General features: G+C 54.3%; 2 protein-coding genes across 5 annotated transcripts in view; one reads left to right on the top strand and one right to left on the bottom strand.

Annotated features, from left to right (window-relative positions):
• Positions 1 to 5: 5 nt before the first annotated feature.
• On the top strand, positions 6 to 5447 carry MPND (MPN domain containing; the record flags this gene model as incomplete). The annotated part of the gene is made up of 12 exons (XM_025196573.1): positions 6 to 140; positions 382 to 612; positions 1205 to 1403; positions 1558 to 1642; positions 1838 to 1934; positions 2089 to 2161; positions 2292 to 2368; positions 2780 to 2948; positions 3165 to 3235; positions 3682 to 3771; positions 4022 to 4114; positions 4614 to 5447. Coding segments are annotated over 12 exons (1407 nt in total), but the record flags the coding sequence as incomplete, so codon positions are not given.
• Positions 5448 to 5585: 138 nt separating this feature from the next.
• Positions 5586 to 27173, bottom strand: part of SH3GL1 (SH3 domain containing GRB2 like 1, endophilin A2) — a 37133-nt gene continuing 15545 nt past the window's right edge. For 2 of the 4 annotated variants that reach the window (XM_025196520.1, XM_006017504.3), the window contains exons 2-10: positions 20047 to 20115; positions 19878 to 19950; positions 19017 to 19160; positions 16560 to 16693; positions 15336 to 15494; positions 14704 to 14807; positions 11404 to 11528; positions 10893 to 10949; positions 5586 to 8441 (exon numbers count right to left, since the gene is read on the bottom strand). In XM_025196520.1, the coding sequence (XP_025052305.1) occupies positions 8245 to 8441; positions 10893 to 10949; positions 11404 to 11528; positions 14704 to 14807; positions 15336 to 15494; positions 16560 to 16693; positions 19017 to 19160; positions 19878 to 19950; positions 20047 to 20115 (1062 nt within the window). In that variant the 3' untranslated portion in view covers positions 5586 to 8244. The remainder of the gene's footprint in view (positions 8442 to 10892; positions 10950 to 11403; positions 11529 to 14703; positions 14808 to 15335; positions 15495 to 16559; positions 16694 to 19016; positions 19161 to 19877; positions 19951 to 20046; positions 20116 to 27173) is intronic. The other 2 variants (XM_006017505.3, XM_006017506.3) reach the window with 2 other exon arrangements.

Raw genomic sequence — 27173 nt, 5'->3', positions numbered from 1 at the left:
GGCGGGGCGCCGCGGAGGAGCGCAAGGCGGCGGGCGGCGGGCGCGGGTGCCTCCTGACGCGCCGCGGCATCACCCTGCGCGTGCTGCTCAAGGACGGCCTCATCGAGCCGGGCGAGGGGCTGCTCTCCATCTACTACCTGGTGAGGGCTCCCCGCCGGCGGGCAGGGTCCGTGCCAGTGCCCCAGCTCTGCCCCTCCATCCGGCCTCTAGGCTGGAGGCTCGGCACTGATTGGCACCAGTGCGGGACCCCCATGTGCCAGGGTGGCGGGGTCTGGCTGCCTCCGTGCCCCCATCCCCGGCAGTGGTGGTGGTGGTGGTGGGGGGGTGTCTCTGCCACTGTCTCTCCACGGAGCCGCTTCCCTCTCCCCTGCCTGCCGCCAGGGGAAGAAGTTCCTGGGGGACCTGCTGCCGGACGGGAAGATCACGTGGCAGGAGACGGGGCAGGTGTTCAACTCGCCCAGCGCCTGGGCCACCTACTGCAAGAAGCTGGTGAACCCGGCCAAGAAGTCGGGCTGCGGCTGGGCCTCCGTCAAGTACAAGGGGCAGAAGCTGGACCAGTACAAGGCCGCCTGGCTCAAGAAGCACCAGCCCAACGCACCTGCGGCTGAGGAGGTGAGTGGGGCAGGCCACGGCCCGGGTGCTGCAACCGGATCGGGGCTTGTGCCTGTTTGCCCATGCCTAACACTGGCTGCATCTTCGCCTGGGTCTAACCACCAGGACCTGCAGCATGGCAGGTTCCTGCCCCGCGGGGCTCCCACTTGGGTTTGGGGTTGAGGTTCATGGATCTCTGGGCTCTGCCCTGCTCGGAGCCCTGCGCCGCCCATCGAGACCCCGTCCCTTGCCCGCAGCCCCCAGGCAGCAGGAGCTCGGCTCCCCCCAGCTGCTGTCCTGCCATCCCCAGAGCCGGAGCCTGGACTCCTCTTGCCTGGCAGTTTCAGGCCTGGGGCTCCCTTCCCAGCTGGCCCCGTTCTGTCCCCAGCAACACTTTGGCAGGTGCCTGGGTCTTGAGAGGCCAGCCCTGTACTCACCTGTGACTCAGTTTCCCTGCATGGCCCTGAGATCCAGCTCCTGGCACAGGGTTTCACCTGTGCCATGCCGTGACCTGGTCTGCAGAGGGTGCTGGTGGGTTGGTGCCCCTGCACTCCCCGGGCAGAGGCCTGGCATCAGGCTGGTCCCTGCTCCTCTTCCCCTCCCTGCCCAGCAGAGCCTGGTGAGTGAAGGGGAGGAGGAGGAGCTGGCCGAGGAGGAGGAGGAGGACACCAGGGAAGGGAAGGCTGCCCTGGCAGAGCCGGCGCTGGGCAAGAGGCTGGAGGAGAAGAGCAAGAAGCAGCCGAGCAAGGGCCTGGTGGAGCAGCAGAGCGTGGGCAGTGTGGGGTTAAGTGCCCGCAGCGCCCTGCTGCCCGGTACGTGGGGCTAGTGGAGGGGGGCAGCTCTGAGGCCTGCAGGGTTGGAGCAGATACCGGTGCCCTGGAGCAGAGGCTGATGTCCCCCCTCCTGGCCCAGCTGTGGGGACCCTGGCACTGCAGGGAGTAAGCACCAACCTCTTTGTCGTTCCAGAGAACGGGCCGCAGGGGAAGAGGCTGGAGGCCAAAACCCGCACTCCCGTCCGCTACTGTACACTGGGCACCCGGGACTCGGCTAGGTACAGCCCCCTGCCCCTGGGAGCAGAGCAGCCTCCTGGCTGAGTCCTGCCTCTGCCTCCCTGCTCCAGTGCCCCTGGCACAGGAGGTGCTGCCCACCATGCCTGGCCCTCCTGTGCTGGCGCCCCTGGAGCCTGATCCCAGGGACGGGGGTGATGTTTTGGGGCAGTGGCCAATGGGTCCGTGCTGCGTTCCAGGAACCCCCACACGCTGGTGGAGGTGACGTCCTTCACGGCCATCAACAAGTTCCAGCCATTCAACGTGGCCATCTCCAGCAACGTGCTGCTGCTGCTGGTAGGTGCCAGGGACTGTCCCCAGGCCCAGCTGTCTTGGGGAGACATGTCAGACGGGGGTAACTCTGCTGGGAGGGCAGGGCAGGGTCAGCCTGGTTTGGATGGGAGGAGGAGAGGGGCTGCCTTGGTTTGATGCTGTCCTGCTTCTGTCCTAGGACTTCCACAGCCACCTGACACGGAGCGAGGTGGTCGGCTACCTGGGCGGCCGGTGGGACACCAATACCCAGCGTAGGTACCAGCTGGGCTGGGGGCACCTCATGGTGCTTGGCAGCTCCAGCCTTGTGGTGGTTGGGGGCTGCTGCCCCCCTGGCTCTGCCCTGGAAGCCTAGCGGAGCTGAGCTGCTGCGTCTCCTTGCAGTGCTGACAGTGTTGCGCGCCTTCCCATGCCGGACGCGCCTCGGGGACACCGACTCGGCAGCAGCTGTGGAGGAGGAGGTAACCGCGGGGTGTGGGGGCTGCGCTGTCCTGTGCCCTCTGCAGCTTGGGGACGCCGTGGCCTTGGGTCTGGACTCCAACCCCAGCACGGTGCCACATTGACCACGGCGCTGCCAGCAGCTCCAGCACAGCTGAGACGTTAGGCCAGGACTCCACAGCTGTCCCCAAGCTGGGCGGAGGCAGGGAGCAGGGGAGGAGCGTGTGCCCTGTGGTAGCAGTGTCATTCCTGAGCCTGGGCTCAGCGGGAGCAGCTTGCTGCTGCTGGCAGAGGCCGTGGCCGTCTCATAAGCCCAGCATTGCCAACGCTGGGGAGTCAGCACCGCCCAGCCAGGTCCTGGTCCTGAGCAGCTGAGCCGAGAGGACCTGAGGCCCCTGTAACAACCTCTCCCTCTTCTCCGTGCCTGCCCTCAGATCTGCCAGAACCTCTTCCTGCGCGGGCTTTCGCTGGTGGGCTGGTACCACAGCCACCCCTTCAGCCATGCCCTGCCCTCGCTGCAGGACATCGATGCCCAGATGGACTACCAACTCAAGCTGCAAGGCAGCAACAACAGCTTCCAGCCCTGCCTGGCGCTTATCTGCGGTAAGGGCTGGGCACAGATAGGGCTGGGGCCAGGCCAGGATCTTGTCCGGGGCTCAGAGTCCTGCTGGGGCTTAGGCAAGGGGCAGGGCATGAACCCCTCACCCCCGGAAACCAGCCTGTGGGCCAGGGCCCCTGAGCAGGGAGCTGGGGTTCGTGCCCCAAACGCCGGCTGGTTAGACCCTTTCCCTCCCTTGCATCCTTCTGCTCTCCCTGCAGGCCCCTACTATCATGGCAACCTGGGTGCGGAGTCGAAGATCTCACCTTTCTGGGTTATGCCGCCTCCTGAGGTAAGTGCCCAGATCCCATGGGCACGAAGGCTGAACTGGCCCTGGGGTCCTCCTGTTGGCTCTAGGACCCACCATAGCCCAGGTGGTGCCCCTGGGGGAGTCAGGGCAGCCTCCTCCAGCCCCGAGGGTCAAGGCATTGCCATGAACCGGCTCCCATGGAGCAGAGCACAGGTGGAGGCTGTGGTGGGGCTGGCAGACCCTGTGCTGGGGGGAGCCATCTGTTCCCTCCTCACCCTGGGATAAGGAGCCCAGCCACTGCAGGGACACAGCCACGCAAAGGCTTTTTGCTGATGCTTGGATGCAAGCGACCCAGTGCGATCACCCCACGGTGCCCCTCACCCTTAGCCGTGGCGTCACACCTAAACCGGAGTGTCGGCCCAGCTCCCAGCTTCCCACCGACACCCCAGATGGGAACCGCTTGCTTTCTCCTCTCTCCCATTGTTTAGCAACGGCCCAATGACTACGGCATCCCCATGGAGGTGGAGGTCACCTACGTGCAGGATGGGTTCCTGACCAATGACGTCCTACAGGAGATGGTGAGTCCCGTGCTACCTGGGGAGGGACAGGCTGGTGGAGGAACAGCTCTTGTGCCCCCAGCCAAGGGACCAGCAAGACTGGGGAGTCCTGAGGCTGACCTGGGATTAAGACAGTGCCTCTGCCCCATCCTCCCAGCTCCTCTGGCCCATGCCCCTGCATACTCCAGGAGCCAGGGTGTAGGGGTTTCTGGCTTGGGCTCGGTGGGAGAAAGATGGCTCAGGGACAAGCATCTCCCCTTGGCTGCTGCAGATGCTGCTGGTGGAGTTCTACAAAGGGGCCCCCGACCTGGTGAAGTTCCAGGACCTGTGGAGCCAGGACCAGACCTATCTGGACAAACTAAAGGTAAGAGCGTGGGCTGCTGCACAGGGGCTGCAGCCTGCCAGAGATGAGGCTCAGATGAGTCTCTTCCACCTCATTTCATAGACCTGCTGCAAGCTAGGATAGCCATGGCCATGGTAAAGCATCAGCATCTCTTAGGCTAGGAGGACCTGGGTTTCTTTAACACAGCCAGGCCCTCTGCATGGTCTGAAGTAGCCCATGCAATGTGTAGGCAGCACATGGGAAAGTTGGGCTGGAAGGGACCTCAGGAGGTCACATCTAGTCCTACCCCCTGCTCAAGGTATGATCATCCCTGAGCAAACCGTGGCGGCCATTGGTTTATGCTGGGCCCTAGGTACAGACCTTCCTCCAGTCCACGCCCACGCATCCCTGAAGGTTAGCACCCAAGGACTGATAGCGAGGTGGGGATCTGGTGCCTGCAGTTCTACTTTTATTGCTGCCAGCCTTGGATAAACCCCCCCAGGGCTGGGGCGGGAGCTCAGCAAAGGCATTTCTGCCACAGGGCTCCCTCGCCTCCCGGACCCCCAAGGACCAGGGCTTTGCCCATGTCCTGGAGCAGATCTACAGCCTCCTCCAGCACAGCGGCTGAGCCAGGCAGGAGCTGATGGCAGACTGACACCCAGGTGCCTTCACTGTATGTGGCACCTGGCCTGGTGGCCCTGAGCAAGCAGCACAGCAGCCCTTGCATGGGGGATGTAGCTCATCAGAGCCGGAGTGACTCATTAGGAAGCCTGTTAGTGGAAAGCCTGGGTCCAGGCCCTGCTGGTGACTGAGGGTGTGGAGGGGAGAGACCCTCACTAAAGCCCTGGCTGCTTTCCCCAAAGGGGCCGGTGCCTGCCCAACGCACGCAGCCCGGTGCCAGGGTGATTGTGGGCAGCTGCTCCGGTGCCTCGGCAGTGCTGGTAGTGTAGCAGGGCAGGTCGCGGAGGAGCCTCTCTCTGGCTGTAAGTTATTGTGGACGTGGTAGTTGATTAAAGAGAAGCAATCCAGTGCCCTGGTGTGATGGCTGTTCTGTGGGCAGGGCCGAAGGGCACATGGCTGAAGCCAGCCCCTACTCCATCTGCGGCTAGAGCCCATGGCCTCTCAGCCAAGCAAACAAATTGCTCCATCCCTGCACGTCCCAGGAGTGGAGCCTGCCCTGCCAGTGACCGGCTAGAGCCTCCCTGCAGACACTTTCTTGGTGCTGGTGTCCGCAGCCTCCATCACTGAAGGATGCATCTGCTGGAAGGTGACGCCGTCAATGCTAAGGGTGCTTGGCCACCTTCCCTGCTCTCAGTTGCAGGGTCTGCCTTGCTCCTGCAGGGCCTTAAGCCTCAGCCCCTGCCGACTGCTACAGCTGAGTGATGAGGAGGCACCTCGGCACCCTCCCCACTGCCTTCCCTGCTAAGCAGGTGACTGCCCCCTCCCCATGGCCTGGCTGCAAGGCCCCTCCCTGCTGCTCAAGAAGAGGGCAAATGCTTTAGAAAGAAGAAAGCCCCATTTAATACTTTTATTGAGTGATTACAAGTCCAGAGTTGTGACCTTTCCCCTTAAAACAAGGAAATGCCATTACAAAAAGAGACCTAATAAACTGTCCTGACTAAACACAGACTCATTCAACCCAAGCGAGCCTACACCAGAGCTCAGAGACGCACCGGGGCCAGGCCACTGGGTTGGGAGAGGGAGGAGCTGAGGAGTCCCGACCTCCGCATTGGTGTCAGTGTGCACAACAGCTCTGCTGCGAGGAACGGGCAGGACAGAGTTCCCTCCCTCCAACCATGTAGAGGGGGCCGGGTCCTGTCCCCACTGCCTCCCAGAGAGCAGGATCAGGCCCCAGGAGCATGAAGGGCTGTAGGGGCAGGGAGCCTGTGACTGGAAGCATGAGCCTGCTCTGGCCACAGCCCCAGCTGCGAGTCGTGGCGGTGACAGCGATCGATGGGAGGAATAAACATAGACATGCACGGTTAAAAATGTTAAAAAGGTTCTTGGTGTATATGTAACAGGAGACTGAGCAGATAGGGGCAGGAAGCACCCAAGCACGAGGCACGAGCACAAATACAGGCTGGTGCCCTGGCCTGGCAGGGAGGACTGCCACGAAAATAAATACACAGGTGCTGAAGCAAGGCCTGGGTGGTGGTGAGCTGGAGCAGCTGCCAGGACAGCCCAGGTGGTGCCCATCCTGTGCCAGGCATGGTGGACAGGAGGGGAAGCCCAGCCTGGGCACAGCATGGCTCTCGAGATCACTGCACCACCCCAGCTGCGTTAGTGGCAGGGAGAGCTACCTACACCCCAGAAGGAAGGAGAGATACCCCCTTGCTTTGGCTCCCTTCCAGCAAATGGGCTCAAGGAAAGCAAGGGCTGTGTTCTGTAGGATGGGATTTAGGACAGCTCCACCAGTGCAGGCAAGTCCAGTCCCTCCCTGCGGGGGGAGAGTGAGTGCAGTCAATGCCAGAGCAGCTGAACTTCCACCTCTGCTGGTGAGATAGGATCCCCTGTCCACAGCCTCTCCTGGCTTCCAGGCACTTGGGAGAAGCAGGTCAGCTGTAGGAGCTATGGGTGACCCTCAGGGGTTGAATTTATCCTATTGCCAGCAACAGGATGGGTGCCCAGAGAGGAGCACCTTAGATAGGGAAGGGCAGGAGGCTGCCCCCAGCTCCGATCCCTGGTGGAACCACCTCATTCTGTCCACAGTCAGTTCTTGGGGCCAGGAGCACTGGCTTCTGCCACCATGACCCTGCTCAGCAACCCGGCTCTCACTGCGTTGGACTAGAGCTGGTGGCACCAGGCAGGGAAGCAAAAGGGACAAGGGACCAGTACTAAACACGTGACACAAGAGGAGAGAGGTCCTTGTCCCCCACAACCTTCGCACACAAGATACAAAGCAATAGGACCAGAGTTAAGAGCCCTATGAACCCAGCAGGGTAGGTGGCTTCTTGCATCGCACCATGGGGCTCTCTGAAGGACAAGGAGTTCCTGATGCTCAAAAGAGCTGGGAAAGGCACATAAGGATCAGACTGGAGACCGCCAAACAGCTCCAAGGAGCCCAGGGCAAGCTCTGGCTGGGCTGCGTGGAGATTTCCAGAGCTTCATAAGTGGTGAAGGAGAACATCTGAACGTGAAGTGACAGGAAGGGAGAGGAGGGCATCCTGGACAGGTCAGTGGCACATGGTCTAAACAGCTACTTCAGCACAACCTGCTCGTGTGTTGTCGATGGCCCCTTAGCTACGGTTGGCCTCAGCTACATGGGGATGATCCCATGCCAAAGACAGTGCCAGATCTGGTGGTAGAGACCTTCCCAGAGGAACCAATTCAACTCTACCCACCTGAAAGAGCCACGGAGTCTCGGGGCATGAGCATAAAGCAGCCCAGGAAGAGATTATGGTCAGATGCTGGCCACAGAGGAGCAGGGCATGCAGGGGGAGCACAGAGCCCTGGCACAAAGAACATGCAAAGGGGAAGTAACCTCGGAGTGGCTTAGTGTTTTCATGCTGCTTCATAGCATCTCTGATCCCTCCTTCTGTGGGGCCCTTTCCTTGTCCGGGAAGGGGGCAGGTGGGCAAGACAGACCGATGGGGGCAGCAGAAGATGATAGGAAGCCATTCCCCTGCCCAGCATCATGAAGGAAGTGCGTCCCACGGTGCTGGGAGACGTGAACCTTGGGCACAGAAGCAGTGCCTGACCTCTGCCCCCTCCCCAGGAACTCATTTGCTGGTAGTGTTCAACAGGAGCCTACTTTGCCAGTCTCCTTCACAGGGCGGGGCTGGTGGCCAAACCTTCTCCCACGGCAGACCGGAGGTGCCAACACCCTGCTGGTCCCCCGCCCTGCGCCAACACAGTCTGCACCCTTCCACGTTCATCTGTGGGCAGAGTGCAGGCCCCTCTCTCCCCTGCAGACAGGAGTGACAAGGACAAACCTGGCAGGGCTTGAAGTACTGAGCTGAAGCACCAGAAGAGCAGTTCAGAGGGGGCCGCCCAGCCCTCATGGCTTGTTCCCTGCTCATCACCTGACACCGAGTTGGCTCTACCGCGCTCTCATGCCCCCGCCCCTGGAAGAGACTAGTGTCGAGATGCAGAATGGAGCGCAGGAGCCCGGCGCCCCTCTCTCCCTGGTGGTGCATGACGTGGAGGGGTGGGAGGGAAGGGGGCAGGCAGTTTCACTGAGGTAGTGGAACCAGCACTTCCACGTAGTTGAGCGGGAAGAACCCGGATTGCCCGTTGATCATGCCCTCGTACCAGTTTTCGTCGATCTGGTTGGTCAGCGTGATGATGTCGCCCTCCTTGAAGCCTAGCTCGCCATCGTTTTCGGGTTCAAAGTCATAGAGCGCCTTGCAGCAGGGCTGGTCCAGGTGAGCTGGGGAGAGACAGAGCAGAGTGAGACTGGCCCCTGGATCATGGCAGCTCATGTGGGCCCGGCCACTTCGAACAGCCTTTCCCAGGGCCCCCTGGTCACCACCGCTCTCCTTGCAAGCCTCCTCCACTGGGCAGAGGGTGGGAGCTCTGACTGGTGGTCCATGGCAGAGGCGAGATCCCAGGGCAATGCCAGCCCAGCAGGTCCATCCCCTGCCAGGCAGAATCGTCTCTTCCTGTACAGCTCTGGTTTTAAGAGCCTGGCTGAGTGCACTGCCCTAGGTTTGCCTTCGTAACCCATTACAACAACTCCCTGGTGAGTGTTCAAGCCAGTCTGCAGCCTAGGGACCCCTGCCCCCCACCCGCAGCTTGCTGGCTTCCCTGCCGTCCTGCTCCAGGCATCTGTTTTATGGCTTTCCTCAAAACTCAGCCCCCTCCACCTCCCGATCCAGTCCTGTTGGTTGCTCTCTGAACTCCATCCAGTTAATAAAAAAAAAGGTAGCTAGACTCCAGCCAAGGGAAAGTTAGCTGCAGGCAGGAAAATGCAATAAAAACAAGGCTGTTTCCCTTAAATCAGAAAGGAAAGGAAGTTTTTTACTCTTGCTCAGAGGGGAAAAAAATTAAATTTTCCAGTAGGGAGGTGCAACCTGGGTTAGACCTTCTACCAAACGGCCAGGGAGGATGCATGGAGCACAGGGGCAGAATCCAGAGGAATGCGTTACCTCCTTGAACACCAGCCCAGGGTGGGGGGGAAGGGGCAGCCTCTTAACCTGGCCTGAGGGCTGTGCAATGCTGCAGCAGCTTTTATCAGAGGACTTCAGACTGTTTTTACAGTCATTGGCAGAAGCAGCCTTGGCAATAAGCCAGATCAGTAATAGATGGGGACATTAAGGCACAAGGTCACAAAGCTTCCTATGGTAAAAGGAAACCCAGGGGGCCTGGGGCATTTCACAATGGGTTTAAGTCAGTGTGTTGGCCACAGGATGGGATCCAGGTCTTCAGAGCCCTTGCCTCTTTACCTGCACCCTAGCCTTTTACTCCAGATGCTTTCCAGGACTGGCCTGGATGTAACCTTAAGCAACTATTCAGGGATCTGCCTGCAAGGTCCATTAACTGTCCAAGGCTGCCTGTTGCATGAGCCCAAGCAACCCAGCCTGTGGAATCGGAGGGGAACAACTGCAGCCCTAGGCAGGTTTCCAGGCTCTGTGGCTGCGGCTCCACCCAGCATTGCTCTGGAGCTGGTCAGGCTGATGGAGGCTTGAGATGCTTTTCTAAAGGGCTGGGGGACAGAGTTTCTGATGAAGCTTCCAGAAGAAAGAAGTAACCCAAGGTTGGGGAAGGATGTGGGAAATCTTACAAGCAGCAGCAGCAGCAGGAGGTCCACCTTTCACAAGATTTTCCAAATGAACCCTGCCACTTCCCAGCTCCAAAGTTTCCCCACCAGCAAGTGAGCTGCTGGCCTGGGGAACCAGCCTCCAAGCCAAGCCCAACACCTGAGAACACGCAGCAGGACGCGTAGCACAACCCCGTGCCAAGAGTCTCCCTGACCTGGGCTCTGCAATGACATCCCTCCCACAAACTTCCTCTCTGGAGCTCTATTTTGACATAACCTAGCCCACAACTCCCAAAACCAAATGCAGGCCAACCCCATCTCCCCACCTGCCCGATCCATGCGCCCATGTTCAAGAACCACTCCGGCATTTCCAAGCAGACCCCTCTCCTGCCCGAGCCAAGCATAAGACCCTGCTCTCTTTGCCCCATTCTCGCTCCTGCCCCATACAGCCATGTCCTGCTTGGCCACAAGCTCTTCCCTCTCCTCCCAACTGACCAGGAGAGCAGTTGCAGAACCCCCTTGAACAGATCCACTGATGTGCAGTGTCCTACCCCGAACTCACCACAGCTCCTCAAGAAGGAACCACTCCAGCTCTCCACTGCCCTCCTCTGTTCAGAGATTAGGCTACAAACCCTGCACCGTATGTCCAAGCATTATTGGCTCTGTCACCAGCTCCGGGCTGCGCTGCTGTGACTGTGAAAGCCCAGAGGTGCAAAAGGAAAAGAAGGGGTGGAAGCTGGATGTGCCATTTGTAACAGTAACAGGTTGTCACCAAAGGAGCTTCTCATTTCCTTTGGGGTCAGAAACTTGCACGGGCAAGGCAGGATATCCACGCGTGTAGGTTACATTATCCAAATGCCTTCACCACATGTATCTGAGGCAGGAAACTCTCAGCATTTGGCTTATAAATCTACTCATGCATGGGTCCAAACCTTCCCTACAGTTACAGCCAAGCTGTCCATGTCAGGTGCTAGAGGGGCAAGAATCAGCTGATTTTTATTGCTGAACAAAGCGCAGAAAACTGTTTGGCTGACAAAGTGTTAGTGACTCCAAACGGCAGCTAGCGTGAGGAAGAGGGAGCAGAGTGAGAGCCACGCAGCATGCGATGGGGGGGGAACTCACAAATATTCCTGCTTGGGGTCCGGGATGGCTTGTCGGATCGGAAAGAGGAGGAAGCTGCTTCCAAATAAAAAGAAAGAGACATGCTTAAAAACAACATTGCAAGGAAATCCCTTGGTCACCCCCAGGGGAGAGACCAGTTAGAAGTGTGGGGTTGGGGAGGGAGGGGATCCTACATGCTAGGTTAGGCAGCGCAGAGGGGCTGGAAGGGAACATGCAGGGGATGGAGGGAGGGAAAAAGCGCGTCCCCCCCATTCCTATCTGCCACTCTGAGACAACTACCAGCCTGCCACAGGGCACTGCCCGAGCCTGGGCACTGCCTGCCGGACCCAAGTGCTGTGATGGCAGAAGGCCCCAGCTTCAAAGCATCCCTGCCACCTTCTGGGCTGTCTGAGGCACATGCAGCAGAGGAACCCTTTCATCTGCCAGGTACAGCAAATCCCCTCCATCCCTTTGAGGGCTGCTGCTTGCCAGACCAGTGACCACAAGGGCAGCACACACCGGACCTCGTTACCTGAAACTTTGGGGGCAGGATTGCAAGCAAAGCCCCCGTTGGACTGGTCGGTGTCTCCGAAGTCATACGTTTCTCTGGGCTTAGGTTTATACTCCCGCTTGGGGCGTGATGAGGCCTCTCTCATTCTGGAGAAGCAACAGAAACGTTAAGTCACGCAGTGTCTGTGTACAATCCACAACTCCAGGAGGAACAGCAAATCACCTGCACCCCCCGTGGGAGCCTTTTCATTGGCCAGTGGGAAGCAAATCCAACCTGTGTGGCAGTAAGGGGCCTGGATCTTGGCTCCGACTTGGAAGGAACCTGTTCAAACCCACTTGTAATGTAGGTCATTGGGAAGTGGGACCTCGCCAGCTGAGTATGGCCAAGGCCATGGTGGAAACCACCTCTCCCTCGCATCATACGTCACTCCCATGATTTCAGCCGAAAGAACCAAAATATCCTCTGTGGCACGTGGGCCAGTGCAGAGCTAAGTCTCCACCATCCTCACTTCAGATCCAGACGTGTCTCTGCCCCGTGTTGCTCCCATGGATTATACTCCCTGCATCTCCCTCCTTCTGGGGCTGCATCAGGTTGTGCTGCCAACAGGTCAAAGGATGTGAGAAGGACAACTGGAAATGGAGGAGCAAGTGCACGGGGAGGCACCTTGATTTGGACAGAGCCAGACCCCAAGCACCTGGCTGTTCTCTCCAGCCAATTCAGCACTTCCGTTGGGACCCGTTTTAGCTAGAGGACAAAATCACAGCCATTCTGCAGTGGGGAAGAGAGCCAGGATGGCTAAAAGGCCATGCCTTACCCATCTCTGGGGCTGACCCACATGTGTCCTGGACAGGCCCTGTGAGAAAATACAGTCCCGTCCCATAGATGGAGTTACAGAGCTCCCTATCCACATCGGAGCAAGTATCCAGAGGGTCCACGAGAGGCTGGGTTGGACACACACATTACTATTATTTGTGAATCCGCTGGACAAGGCTTTGCCTACTGTCAAAGGAGAGGTGCGACTTGACCAGCTGGGCTCATGCCCCCACAGCCGTTTACACAGCTCTCCCCATCTGCCCTGCTTCTACATCTGTCTCGATGGGCAGGCCAGTCTGGCAGGAGCTTTGGTTGCATGGCCCAGGCAAAATCAGACAAGGCCACTCTGGATCTATTTTCATCACCTTATCCCCGCCCCCCTCCAAGCAGAGGTCCGCTTCTGCCCCACAGAAGCCCTCCTAGGTCCCCACGGGCAGCGAGCCTGCGGGCCCTGTACTCGTGCGCTCTGCAGTCCCACTGACTCTCTGGCCGGCAGGGGCCGCTGCTGCAGCAGCTTGCGTTCTCCGATTTCCACAATCCTCCCAACTCTGGCCCAGGTTTAATTTAAACCAGAGCCTGTGTTTGCTTGTCAATTCCCATCCATGACGGAGGACCGAGCACAGAGCAGTGTTAGCAAACCACCCAGAGAACAGGAAACTCTGCTCTACTGACACCAGGAACACACATGCTGAAAAGAGGACAGGGCCAGGCATAATCTGAATGCCCCCATCTCCCCGCAGTGGGGCTTGGAGAGGAGGCAGAGCAGCACGAAGAGGGAAAAAGTCAGTCGTGGACATTACACAAGCCTGTCCTCCAGCAATTTCAACAGCAGCTCCACGGGGCTGGGCATCTTGGCATCAACCTCGACTTGCTCAGGCATCCCCCAGAAGGTGCCACACAGCTTTCCAGGGGGTGAATGCTGCAGGGGGCCCAGCAGGCAGCTCAACAAGGCTCTAGGATTTTAGCTCCTATGCAGAGCACAGGAAATACTAGGCCACCTCAAAGCACTTCCTCATTTTAACAGATGGGGAAATTGAGGCATGTACTGGGATACAAATTGTCCAGCATCACCCTGAAGGCCAGCGACAGCCTCATACCCAAGTCCAGTCTGCCCAGTGAGCAACAGGTAATCCAACTATCAGTCATAATGCAAGGGAATTGTTAAGCTGCATCCAAGGTCTCTCCCCAAGGCAGGACAGGGCAGTTCTTTGCAGCACAGGACCTGGCCCAGTCTAAGCAATGTGAGAACTGGGACTTCCCTTCACTCACCCGAGAGCCTTCCACAGCTCACCAGCCCACACCAGCAGTGAGCCATTTCCCCTTCCCATAGGCTTGAGCCTGCGTTTAACTCCATCCCATTTCCTTTAGAGCAGCTCCAATCCCTCTCCCCTTGGTGTTTGCCTGCCTTCTCAAACTGGGGGCAGCCCTGGCAAGTGCTGATCAGAGTGGTAGTGATCTAGCCCTTTCATTCTCTGTGTGAGTCAGTCTCTCCAGTGGAGAAACAGCCCAGTCAGTGTTCCCAAAACATAAAGGGACAAAACTTAGCGCCACGTTTCAAAGGGGAGCAAAGATTTGGTTGGAGCACAAGGAAAATTACATGCTGCGTGGAGGGAGTGGAGGCAAACTTAGCAGGGAGTTATTAAGTTGATTGCTGTCTGCAGAGCTGCATGCCCAGTACTGATCCCAAGTAACACAGGCTCTCACTGCTAAACACACAAGGGAAGTCCTCAGCCCCAGCCAGGATTTCTCCTTGCCCAAGAACACAGTCCCTTGGACAAGGCTTCTCTTCTGCTCCTCCAAGCCAGGCGCTGATCTGTGTCCCATTTGTGGGAGGAAGCAATGCGTTTCATTTTTAATACTGCAAGGGACATGTGGGAGTCATGTTTGCAGCCGTTTGCTAGGATACCCAAATGTAAACAGAGCAGGAGTTAGCATCTGCAGGAGTGTGCAGATGCAGCGGAAAAATCCACTGCATCTGCTCCACTGTGCCCTGAGAGTGCGCTTTATCCCAAACATAATGCTTTTAGTCTATTAAATGTTACCTCCCTACACCCTCCACATTTCTTCCTCCTGTCTCTTCCACTTGCTTGCCCCATCCTTAAATACATAAGCTCTGCAGGCACCTTTCCAGCTTGCCTGTTTGACCAGCAAGCAGCATAATGGATTCCTGCCTGGTGCTTTTGGGTGCTCCTGTAATAAATGGATCTAGGCATTCATGGATCAGCATGCCAGGCAACCAAGTCAAAGGGTGCTAGGATGATGCTGTGTGACCCTTTTGATACTGAGGGAAGCAGAACTTGAGACAGGATCAACTCAGAAGTGGTAACAACTTTGTGGATACACCTTCCACCTCCAAGTCACCTACAGGGATACAGTCACTGATGATGATAAAGCTACCTGAAAAGGGGCTTGCACCAGGGAGTAACTTCCCAGAAGCCAGGCACATACTGGCACAAGGCTTCCCAGCAGGTCAGTACCAGGGCCTGTAACTACTCCAGGAGGCCTCACCTGCGCTTAAGCTTGTCCGTGAGCTCGTCCAGGATCTGCACTGCCTGCCTGTGGTAGTCCAGCTGGGCTTCCACCAGGGCCGAGAGCTGGCTCACTTGCTCAATCTGCAAGAATTGCAATGTGCAGTGAGCAAGTAGGGCAGGACAAGCCTTCCGCAGCACAAGGGTTTGGGTGCCAGGAAGCCCTGTGGAAAGCATTTGGCATTTATATTTGAGTCAGGCATGAGAGGCCAGTCTTTGTCAAGGCATGGAGCACCGTGTCTGCAACTTGCCACCTCTGGGGAGACAGATTCATGTCTTTCTGAATGCCTGTGATTCATGTCATCCATATCCTGGCCGCTCAGAGACTCTGAGCAGCTTCAGTCCAGTGAAATTATCGGTCTCTCCTCAGAGCCAAGGGTTGGGTTGGCAGGGATGGGCTGCAGGGCATTTCCAAAGCTGCCTGGTAAAGGCCCAGCACTGGAATAACAGGAAGTGCTGCAGGATAATGGTAGGGATAGATGGGCAGGATCAGGTCTACTGAGTGCCAGAACAGCAGCCAGCCCTACCCAGAAGGGAGAAACCCCTCCGCCCCCCTCCAAACGCTGCATTCCCTGTGGAAGTCCAAGCTCCTTTGCCCCAGGGCACACTCACGTCAGTCTCTAGGAGGTTGTGCATACTCGTCTCGGCTACTTCCTTCGACTCCTCGAATTTCTCCATGGCCTGTCGCAGTTCCTCATCTGGGATCTTTCCCTGACGTTTTTTCTTATAGTCAAAGTCCAGACGCCTGCCCTCCAGCTTCTTCAGGTGATGCTGAGGAAAGAACGGCAGTGATAGGTAAAAAAACAAAAAACCCTAAGACCCACAAGCCAGAGGTGCCCAAGCATCTCCCAAACAGAAGGCCACCATGGCAACAGTCCAAAAGCAAAGAGAGCAGGTCAGGACTGAGGTTCAATGGCAGGGCTGAGTGGACAGTGGAGATCCAGTTCAGTAGAGGACTATTCCTAGGATTCTGGAGTCATCTTTACTACTTTGAAACAGTCATAAAGCAGCTGGCAAGAGGATACATTTTTCTCCAGGTTCTGGTCACAAACTGGAGGGGAACCAAACTGCTGCACGTAGCACAGGGCTGGTTTCCATAAATCAATTTGAGAAGAATGTGTGGCTGGCCCCCTGCCTTCAGCTGGGCTGTCAGGGGCCTTTGAGAGAGAACCATTTGGGTGCAAGCCCTTGGCTTCGTGCAACTATTAAGACTGCAAGCTTCTCAGGACACAGATTGATCTGTATGGGATTTACACCACCTGAAGGTGCTCAGGGAATATACACTGTAGCTAGCTTGGGAGCTGCATCTCTTCAGCAAAGAGGGCTGCTGTGACACGAGGCCCATGTGGGAAGGAGAAAGCTGCTGGGGTTTTCCAGAGGATACAGATGCGAGCAAGAGAGAAACTGGCACACCCTGCATCCCAAACCCATGAATCTTGGATGCTGGGACAATGGAGCAGGGACTGTTGCTATCTGCATAAGGCAATCCAATGCTCTGACATCCCAGGGACCTCCGGTGCAGAGCTCCAAGTACTATCAGCTCTGGGTCACAGGAAGCCAAGAGACCATGTGGAAGGTAGCAAGGAATACAAGTGAACCTTGAAACACTTCCAAGAAAAATCCTGCCTTGTGCCCTGGTTAAGCAGCAGCAGCAACAGTAGCAGCAGCTGAACAGACTGGGACAATATGCTAGTGGCTGGGAGGACAAGCTGAGAAAGCAGGTACAACAACAGGTACTGTGCAAGTCCACTGGGACATCCACAAAGACACTGGACAGGAGCACCTGCTCTAAAGAGCTCAGAGACAGAGCGCGTGCAAGCATATCTTGGTGGTTACCTGGATCTCTTTGAGGTCTTTGTCGCACAGGTTCTGGAGGGGGTCGACAAAGTTTTGTTTGACTTCAATATCCAGCGAGTCCTTCACCTCAGCCAACCGCTTCATAGATTCACCAGCATCAAGAAGTGCATCGCCTTCAAGTAAGAGAAGGAAGGGGAGGAAGAGGGTGACAGAAGAACAAGCCAGTTAAAACAGCGCTGGAGTCTGTGGCAGCTGCATGCAGGGCCATTCTGCTGAGACACTCGGCGTGCGCCAGCCCCACATCGTGGATCAGAACAACTGCACAGTCCTGATAGGAGCAACTGGAGGAGCATGGTGGAGAGGGGCCCGACCTAGTGGACTAAGCAGGGTTGGCGGGGGCTGAGATTTGGTGGTCCGCACTTCTATTCTGTCACAGGCCGTGGACTTGGGCCCGATCCCTTGGTGCTTCAGTTTATACAGAAATGTATAAAAGTACGAAAAGTACGGATAATAATTGCTACTGAGTTCAGAGGAAGAAAGGCATCAGGAAACAATGCCTATATGAAATGGCCGAGTTCTCCGATGGAAGGCATTACAGAAATGAGAAAATAAATCTCCAGACAGTCTTAGTATTAGGCTCGCAGCATTTTGGATTCTTACTTTAAAAGTCATTCTCCAGATGCTGGCAGCAACCCAGGCTATTTTATTTGTTTGTGTTTAGCCTGTTAAGCAGAATTTATTACCCCTTCAAACTAAAGGTCTTATAAAAGTTGTAGTCTTTAACACTACAATGCCCCATCGTTTCAGTTTTCTCTCCAGCTCTCACCACAACTGCATTGAAGCCAGACAGACTAGCAGTGGAAGCATTCTTATTCATGCATAAGGCTTTTTTAAATTCCAAGTGGAAGCTTTATGAATTAATAAGCTATTCCTACGCCCCATTTGCATTCTGCTGGGGTATATAAAAGTGGAATTGACCATAAAGCGAAATTACAAATCTAAGTTTGTTAACTCAGAAAGAAAAAAACCTCATGAGTCAAGAGTAAGTTTTTAAAAAGTTCTTTTAAAGTTAATAACCCCAGAGATATTGCACCAAAGGGAAAATATGGCATTAAAAAGGCACCGTTATAAACCCAGCAGTGTTCCTTTAAGGAGAGAACCATGTCCGGTGTGGTCCTCAAAAAAAGTCTCCTTCTGCTTACTCTTTTACAGGCTGAACCACAGCAATGGTTCCTCCAGCCTACGAGAGATCCAGGGCTCCAAACCGGCCAGAGGAATCCCATGAGACAGCCCCTGCTCCTGCAAATATCTATAGCCCTTTAATTTTCCAGGGGAGGAAAGGCTCTGCTCCATGCTATAAAGCGATCAACCAGCTGCAACAGTATTGAATCCAGTCACATGGGGAAGCTGCAGTGTTTGGGTGGATTAATATTTCTGTCATCAAATGCTTTTCCCCCCTCTCCCCCCACTACTCCACAAGTCACACATGGTTTGTTTCATGGTAATGAGGCATTACCACACGGAAAGATTTCTTGGCTGTGGCCTCTTTGCTTTCCTCTTGCTGAAAATTGCACAGCGGGACTTCCTCATCTCTCCCCCGACAACCCAGTTTCCATGACAAATCTGCTCAGTTTGAGTTAAAAGGTACTTTCTAGATCTACATTTCTACGAAGGTCCAATTAAAGATAAATTGGATCTATGAGGCAATGCACTGGGCAGGACCTCAGGAGATCTGCGCTCTGCTCTGCCATACACTGGGGTGACTAGGCATCACTCTCTACCCCTCAGTGCCCTACTGGAAAAATGGAGATAGCACCTTGCCCCAGAGGCACGCTGTGAGCATACACTCACTGTCAAATGCAAGGCATCTAAATCAAGCAGTGGTGGGGGCCACAATGAGTCGCATCAGCTCTAGCAAGGATGCTGCACTCCTTCCAATCATTTGAGACAGCCTCTCCCATCCCACCCACAAGCAACACACCTGCAAACATGGCCTAACCCTTCCTGGTTCCAAGAGCTTCCTGCTTTGGGAGCATAGGCACTTACATCACACAAGTTCAGACCCTGAACTAAAACTCGGGCAGATATATATCTGATCTGAATGACAGAATTTCATTTTCCCAAGACTGCAACAAGTCTCTAGCTCAAGAGCTTGTTTGGCACAAGAGATGGAGCCAATCTGATTTAGAAAACGTAGTTAAACCAGGTTAGAGTAGGAGAAGGACAGCCAGAGCAAGTTTAAGGGACTAGTTAATATAACATGAACTCAAGTGACTGCAGTGCCTTTAAGCATTTCCACTATCTCCCCACTCCTAGTTGAACTGTAGTTTCCCCACTAGCAGAACAACAGGTCAGCTTTGTTTTTTCCCATATCTGACCCTCTGCTCTGTCAGAGGTTGGCAAGGAGGTTTAAAGGGAACTCTACAAAGGGAGTGGAGTCCTTAGCAACTCCTGTCCGTGCCAACCAGCCACACAGATCAGCTCAGAGACACTCACCGAAGTTGGAGTCGTCGCCCAGCTCTTTGCCATATCGGATCATGCACTCCCCCAGAAGCCCCTCTGACTGCGGGTAACCGGGGTTCTTCACCTGCCCACGGATCTTCGACACGGTGTTGAGCATCGTGAGCTTGGCTCTGGAAGCTGGCGTGAAGAAACAGCCACATCTGTGTTTGCAATTAGCTTGGCCTCACCAGCACACACAGACCACTGCCAACTATTCCCCCCGACCCCCCTTAAAATTACTCCAGTAGCCAAGAAAACCTATTGTCTCAATCTCCCAGAAATAATCGCTCGCTATAAAAGTTTCCTTCTAAGATAGCAGGCAGAAAATAGCTCAACTGAGCTTGCCAGCCAAGTCCAAGAGGAGCTCCCTAGCCCTCCTGCAATCCCAGGAGTGTGTTGCTAAACAAGCTGCCTGGAAGTATGCAGGAAGGCCAGCAGGCTCCAGCAGTGACAACTGCAGGGTCCCCTCCCTCATCCCAGGAGACAGCTTTCCATTTCTAGGCATCCCTGTCTCAGGAAGCCTCATTCAGGGAATCTCTAATCTGAGGAAATGGGGAATATTTGATAGCCGAGTAGATTTCCTGGACTTGTAGAAAGTGCCACAGGGCTCAAGCTGCCCTTGAAAAAGTATAACAGAGGGGGATGGGGAGAAGTGATGGCCAGGGTCACGATTTCAAGATGCTTCCATCAGCTACTGGGTATACATGGCATCAGTGGACACTCCACCTGCTCAACCAGTCGAGAACAAGCTAATCCAGCGTGTTGTCAGACAGCATCAATGCATACAAACCAAAGTCCTCTCCCTGCTCCTGTGTGACAAAAGCTAGCAGGACAGAGCTGACCGTAGGGGCTTACCTGGGTTGGGCTGCAGGTATTCGATAGTTCTGGCCAGCACTTCTGTGACCGCCTTGCTGGTGAGGTCCACTTTCTGCAGGAGAAAGACAACCCAAAGCAGTGAAATTCAGTCAGGACACAGGTTGCATGCATGAAAGGGGCCCAGGAAACCAGGCTGTTCCCATCTCACCTTTTCCATTTCTTTGAAGTCATCGTCAAGCTTGGTCCCTTCAGCTCCTCCAACCTTCTCGCTGACCAGCTGCAGAGACAGCACACAATGGAGAAAGGGTCAGTCTCACTAGGGGCTTTTCCCCAAGGACTCTGATCAGGCTTTTCTACCCCCAAAGGAAGGCAGCCCCAGGTATGCCTAACATGGCTGAGACTTAGGGTGTTGCAACGCTGCTCAGCACCTGCTCCCCTTATGGGACTCAGCGATCGAAAGCCATTCCACTCCACAGACAGAACTGTGCCACGTAACTGGACATGTGGCCGTGCAAGCTGGGCAGAGCTCTAGATGCACCACACCTGGCAGGCATAGCTGCATGGTGCCATCCCAGGGGAAATCCATTGTATGCAAGTGGGACTCCTGACAGCTGAGCGCCTGGGGATTGCTCCCAGTAGCGTTGCCCACTGGAATGTCTGAATGTATTTTCTGATATGAGGCCCTGCGAGCTGGACTAGTCGCACGGTGCTGCTCTGTTCGTGGGACGGAGCAGAGCTTTGCAAAGCTGCATCCCTGAATTCCAAAGCTTCAGGGAATGTCCCCAGCATCAATGGGCAGAACTGGTGGGGATTTTTTGGCCAGGGGAGGGAAGAACTGGAAAAGAAAAAGTGAAATTGGTAGAGACTTCGCAAATCACAGTTTCAAGCAGCTCTACCATTCTTCAGAGCTCAAAAGCTGGCCGATGGCCAGAGAAGCAGTTTACCTAAAGCCTCTCAGCAAATTAGCAGAATTGGCTGTAGAAGAAAATAAGACCTCCTGGAGTGACAGATCACAAGTCCTTGCAACTGGGACTGGGAGAGTCACTAACCCTGTTGCTATAGGAGTTTGAGCCAAGTGTTTGGTCCCTGCCATCCTCCTGCTTTTTCAGGAGACGACAGAAGTCTGCACAAACTTTAGCCAACCCTGCAAGACTATTTATCCAAAAGTCTGTGGCGTCTGGTCCAAGGTGAAGGCTTGGATGAGGCACTAGAAGCAGAGCTCTCTTCGACTGTCTGGACAGAAAGGCATCTTTTACAGGATTAAATCTATCTAAAACAGTCTCCTTCCCTGCAGTCCAAACTCAAACAGGAATGGTTTTGAGCTACCAGGCATGGAGACCCCAGGGGAAGCAGTGTGCAGAGCTCAAGTGACAAAGGGAACACAAGCCTGCTCTCTCTGCACCACCCTCCACCCAGTTTCAAGCATGGTTACTATTAAGGATTTAGTGACACTGGCCTGCAGAGTGAGTTCTGCCTTAGAGTATTCAGCTCCTCTTGGGAAGACAAATGATTGGAGCTGAGGATCCCCATTTCTGCCCCCCGACCCCAAAAGTAGCAGAGAATCCCCATTCCCACACCCCAAAAGAAGCAGGGAAGAGACGCCAGATAATGCCCCTCTTCAAAGGTTATCAGTACCAGCCTGCAAGGGTATGTTCAGACACAGAGGTGCTAAATGTTGGCTAATCAGAGCGCGCACAGGATTAGCAGAAAAGTATGGAAGGAGGAGCTGTATCTGTCTTTTCCTCCCTACAGCAGTTATCCTTTTGGAACAACCCTCAGCGGCACAGATAGCACAGGGCTCCATGACGTGCAGGGGGGCTGGACCCGATGATCTGTAAGGTCCCTTCAAGCCCCGAACAACTATGAAACAGATGCTAGTTCAAGAAAACAGAAATAAAGAAAGAGCATTTACAGGCCTAACTGCAGGAATAGGAAGTGAACTGCTTTGAAGGTGTACAGAAGGGGTTGCAGCAGACAGAGGTTGCTGTATTTCTTCACAGATGTTACAGACTGCATGTGGGGGACCGAGGCTTTTGCTGCTCATCCAACAGGACTCTCAGACCTAGGCTATACTTGCCGTGGGGGAGCCCTGGGCACCCGTGGAACATGGTAGTCTTGATCATATAGGAGCATCTGGCTGTTCGGCCTCACAAAGCTGCAACTGCTCACCTTAAATCAGAAGCCTCCTTCCGCAGAGAGAAGAACAAAGCAGTAGCAAGCGAATCTTTAATCCCTGCTCCTGGGAAACGGAGAACCAGGGAGAGCGCAAGCCTAGAAAGCTGCTGCTAGTTGAATTAGGCTGGGGCACGATGGGCGAGCATAGTTCTTTCTTTAAAAGCATTCTGCTGATCAGCTCTACCATGCCACACAGGGCGTTTGCATGGAGATAACCATCCCTATCTGCTGACAAGCAATAGGCAACAAGAGCCTGACCTTTTACTTTTTCTAGGAGACTGCAGTTTGTTGCTCAGTACCCCCAGCACACACTTCACCAGGCCAACTCCTGAACTGGGAACAAAAGGGAAAAAACATATTTTTCACTAAAGAAGCTACAAAGGTTTTTCTCCAGGGTGACAGGCAGGGAAGAGAAGAGGGGAAAGACTATCAGTCTCTGGTCTTTTCCTTTCCTTACACCGATGGGCAAAGGGGAGCAGACACAGGTCATTCTCAGCTGCGAGGTGACCCTTCCTGCAGCCTGCACCCAGCAGTGTGAGCCGACTGGACAACTGCGCTGCTGTCCTCAGAGCCGACCAGGGGCTAGTCATGTGCGCTAGCAGCGCAGAGACCCCAGGCACCAAGCGCTGATGGAGACGAACACCGCCTTTATTATGCAATGCATTTGGAAAGGTGGGTCTAGCCCTGTGCAGTCCCAAACTGGAGTCTTTCCCACTCAGCCACCCACTAACTTTCTGCCTAGGAGTCTGTGCAGAGCTAGAACGAGCTCCGAATGCAAGCTGGACCCCTGCGGGAAAGCGCTGTTACATGGCACAGGCAGCTGGAGGAATTTAAACCCCCCAGGAAACGAGGGGGAGGAAATTCACTCAGAAACTAGTTTAATCCTCCTTCTGACAGTAAAAAAAAAAAATTCTCCAGGTGCCCCTGCTGGGTGTGAAGAATGAGGCTGCGGCTGGCACCCTACAGGCTTTAATTAAATCAGGACGCTTCCTTTGGAGAGGAACAAAGGGGGCTGTTGGAGCTATCCATCCCCACCATGCAATGATGCCACAATGCCAACCCCCAGCCTCGATGCCAACCCCCAACCTCGCTGCTGTACACTCACATTGAGAGGAAGGGTGCTTCAGATTTCTTCCCACAGTTACAGGCGAGCCCCGATTCTGAGCAAAGCTCTAGGAGATGTAAGTTTAGCCCAAATCTGAGTGGGGATAAATACCATACTGTACTACCTGGAAGGACCCTGCAAAGCCTGGCAAAGAGAAGGCTCCCTCCCATGAGGGGCAAGGGGGGAAGAGTATGGGAGCACTAATCTGGCCCCTTTCCTCTGCCTCCCACGCGTCCAAATGTGTTGCCTTTACCCTCCAGCACCCACCTCCAAGCTGATCTGGCACAGACCATGGGGAAGGGGAAAATGGAAGAGAAGACTCCCAGGATGACTGTCCAGTGTCTGACACAACTAATTTAAGCATGAATGGATGCAGGCTCTCGCCTCTCCTCCACACGGGCAGGGGGGCAGGCCACCTGGACCGTGGCACTCAAGACTCTGACACAGGGCGCTCCCAAGGGATCTCGCAAGGGCTGCTGAACAAAAGCCCTGCAACGCGTCTTCCTCCTGGCCCTTCCCATGCTCCTCCTGCTATTTTGAAACCAAACTGCTGCAGCAAAGCAGAGGTCACGGGCTGCGATTCTGAGCGTCAGAGAGGTCCAAAGGTCCCAAAATTAGGCTGCGATTCTGAGCGTCAGAGAGGTCCAAAATTCCCAAAATTCCCCAGCCTCTATTCGCTGCTGGAACTTGACAAACAACACCAGGAGGCGGGTGAACCAGTCGATCCAGGGAGCTGATGAGCCAAGAGCAAAAGCATGAATAAGTCGTGCCTTGTTTGCAAGAGTCAGCTGACTGGAGAGACGCGACAGGCAGGCCAACTCATACTCCAATTCCTGACTTTTCCATCCCTGCCAAGACAGGGCAGACATGCTAGAACATCCACCTCCGCCTCCCAGGTGCCTGCAGTGTTTTAGGCAAGAAGCAAGATTTATTTAGCAAGTCTCCTGAACTGAACCATGCAAAGGAAAATGGTCCTTAAATAAAAGGAAGAGGGCAATAAACCTGGGGAGCAAAGAGAAGCCATCAGAAGAACATACAGTTCAAACAAAGAGCAGCTGAAATGAGGAAAAATTAATTCTGTAAAAGAATAAGACCAGTCAAAAAGGATGAGGGTCATTACCATACTGCCCAGGGAATACTGGGAGGTTGGCAGAGAGCAGACAAACTGTAACGAGCCCGAAACGTCTGTGTTAAAACATGGTTTTTAGTGTCCAGTAAAGTTGCGATGAATGTTCTGCCTGGCAGCTTGTCTAACACCTCTCCCCATGATATAGGTAGGCTAATAAAAGCTACTGCCAAACACATCTTGCTTCCCGCGTGGTCTCTGGACCATCAGACAAGGCAGAAATACCAAGCCAAGTCCCTCACCTGCTACTTCATAGCAGAGGTGGACCGTTTCCTAGAGCTAATATTTACAAAGCGACAGAGCTGTGTGCTGTGAAATGGCAAGGTATTTTCTGCCCTGAACAGAAAATGATTTGCCTGGGAGACCGAAAAATCAAGACAATCAAATGAAAGGGCAGGAGAAGACACGCAGGGCCATGCTCAAAAGGAAAGGTTGGGAATAACTTTTACACATACCAGACATGTAGATAAATATTTAACGATTCAAATACACCCTAGATAGCTATGAGCTGAGATTAGAAAGAACAGATAGGCACAAGTTACCACCACCCTGTTAACTGTTGCCGTGCTTTCATTATCAATGTGGTGGCTCCTAACCTCCAGAGAGGACAATGAAGAGCACTACTGGAAACCCGTTTTCACCACTGGAGAATCAATGCCCCATAGAAACTGCAGATGGAAGAGAAATGTGTGATCCTATCTACTCCCTCCCGTGCCACCAAGGAGCTGTTCCCTGCAGTACATTTCCTACTGCTTTGTCCAGCTTTATTTTAAGTGCATCAAGTCATGGAGGCTTCCACCAGTTTCCTTCAGCAAAAGCTGAACCAGAACAGACAACATTTCCCTCTGTTATTTAAAAGAAAAACATGGACTTGGTGGAAGGATCTATTGTTTAAGGCTGCTATTGCAATCGGATTGCAGAGTTGGAGAGGTAGGAGCAGCGTGGCTGTGCGAGGAAAGGGAGGCTACGTTACTTGCGTGTGCGAGCACACGCATGCAACAGGGTGGAGTGATCCCTCACAACTCACCCCCTCCATATCCAGCCTACGCAACTACTTTTCGGGAAAATGCACAGGAGAAACACTTGGTCGCTAATGATATGGCCAATAATTACAGACCAGGAAGCTGGTGAAGCAGATGACTCACTAGATGACAGTGGCATGCACTTTGTCACCGAAACCTATAAGCAAAACCAGAGTTTAGAAACACCCTGCCCAACTCCAAGGCTCCTATTTACTGCATCTCTTTGCCATGCTATCATTATCATCCATTAATGATCCCGTGACTGCAAAGCAATGCTAGGGCAGAGGCAGCATGCTCTGCAGCACAGCAGGTGTGTTCAACCAGGATGTGCTCAAATACAATTGCAGCAGTAAAGCACAACAGGCCCCATGGACCTGCCAGATCTTGAGACCACACCCCAGGAAGAAAGGGAAATAAAGAGTACTTGCAGAACAGGGTTTGCTATCCTGGTTAGGTCATTAGTAAAAAGTATCAGTGTACTGGCTGCTTCCAGAGACCTACCAATACAATATTAAAAAAAAAAAGAAGAGGTCAGTATCCAGTGTTGAAAACCTGCATGACTTCAAAGACAGGACTGTGATTTGGGGTGCCTCCATTTTTGGTACTGAGACTAAAACAATTTAGAGGGGACAAATCCAGAGCACTGAGCTCCCAAGCCCACGTCCTTGGAAAGCTTTTCCTGCTGCGCGGCAAGGGGATCTGGGAAATCGAAGCCAGCATCTTTCTGCCCCAATCTTCCTGCCCACTGCAACTCCTCCATGTTGTTTTATCTATGGGATTCCTCTGATGTTCTGCTCTGTTTATGGACTTTTAAATGACAATGAGTTAATAAATGCATAATACTGTGGGCCACAACCTTCCTTTCTCTCCCCCTCCCCGAACACCCCCAGGACCCTTGCATTCTTTTGCCATGACAAACAATGAGCCCTATTTATAATCTATCAATAATATACTCCCACTGCATGCAAAACAATTCCCCACAACAGAACGGAAACGTCATGCTTCCGGACGCTGGCGTATCAAAGCCTTCCTGGTCCCTACAGCACCCCGATGAATGCCAATTCCCAACATGAAAGTTGAGAGAGAGGCCCGTGCAACTCCACCTTGCCACGGCCAATGAAGAGCAAACAAGTCCTGGAGAAACCAGCCTTCAAAAGGATTTTGAAGGTCCTCTCATGTTTGGAGTCCAAAATCAGTATGCTTAGAACAACAGGAAAGTCCAGCAGACACACAAACACTCGCAGCAAGAGGTTAAGAAACTTCCTGTTCATGGAAGCTTAGATGCCTGGAAGTGCCAAGACACTGTTACACACATACAATGGCACGTTTCTGCAGGCTGTTTGCATGAAAGCTAAATAAAGCCATCTTCTCCAGCCTAGCTGAGCAAGGGTAAGCTCTTCAGAATTCAACGTTGCTCATTTTTGCTGGAAGCCTCCTCACCTATGAGACATTGGGGGTAGATAGGGAAGTTACAGATTCCCCTGATCAAAGGTGACAATTCACTCTGCTGCTACTGGCAGCTTGTAGCTCTAAAATAGCTGTGCAGTCATGGGCGCCATCACTTGGCCGCAGCCCGAGCGCACTCCCTTGTTGCAGCATGCGACAGCTGCAGTGCTGGGATCAGTAGAGAGCAACCCATCTGCTCTCACAGGGTGAGAGATGTCTACAGCATGCTCTGAATACAGCTTACACGGTCTGGCAGGAAACAGCGCCATAGCAGCACCATTTTTTAACAACTCTGGCCTGCGTGTTCCCACGCTCTTGCCAAGCTTCTGCCTCTGGCAAGGTAGCTGTGGATTGCGAGACTCGTGGTAAAAATAGTTTGGGTGTCTTATATATGCAGGAACATCTCCACAGGTATCCACAGAGAGAAGGTCTGAAATTGCCTGTGCCAAGAAGGACCAAGG

This window comes from Alligator sinensis, unplaced genomic scaffold (assembly GCF_000455745.1).
Source record: "Alligator sinensis unplaced genomic scaffold, ASM45574v1 scaffold1295_1, whole genome shotgun sequence".
NCBI lineage: Eukaryota > Metazoa > Chordata > Crocodylia > Alligatoridae > Alligator > Alligator sinensis.
Note: the sequence above shows the minus strand (reverse complement) of the source record. Positions and strands in the feature narration are given on the sequence as shown.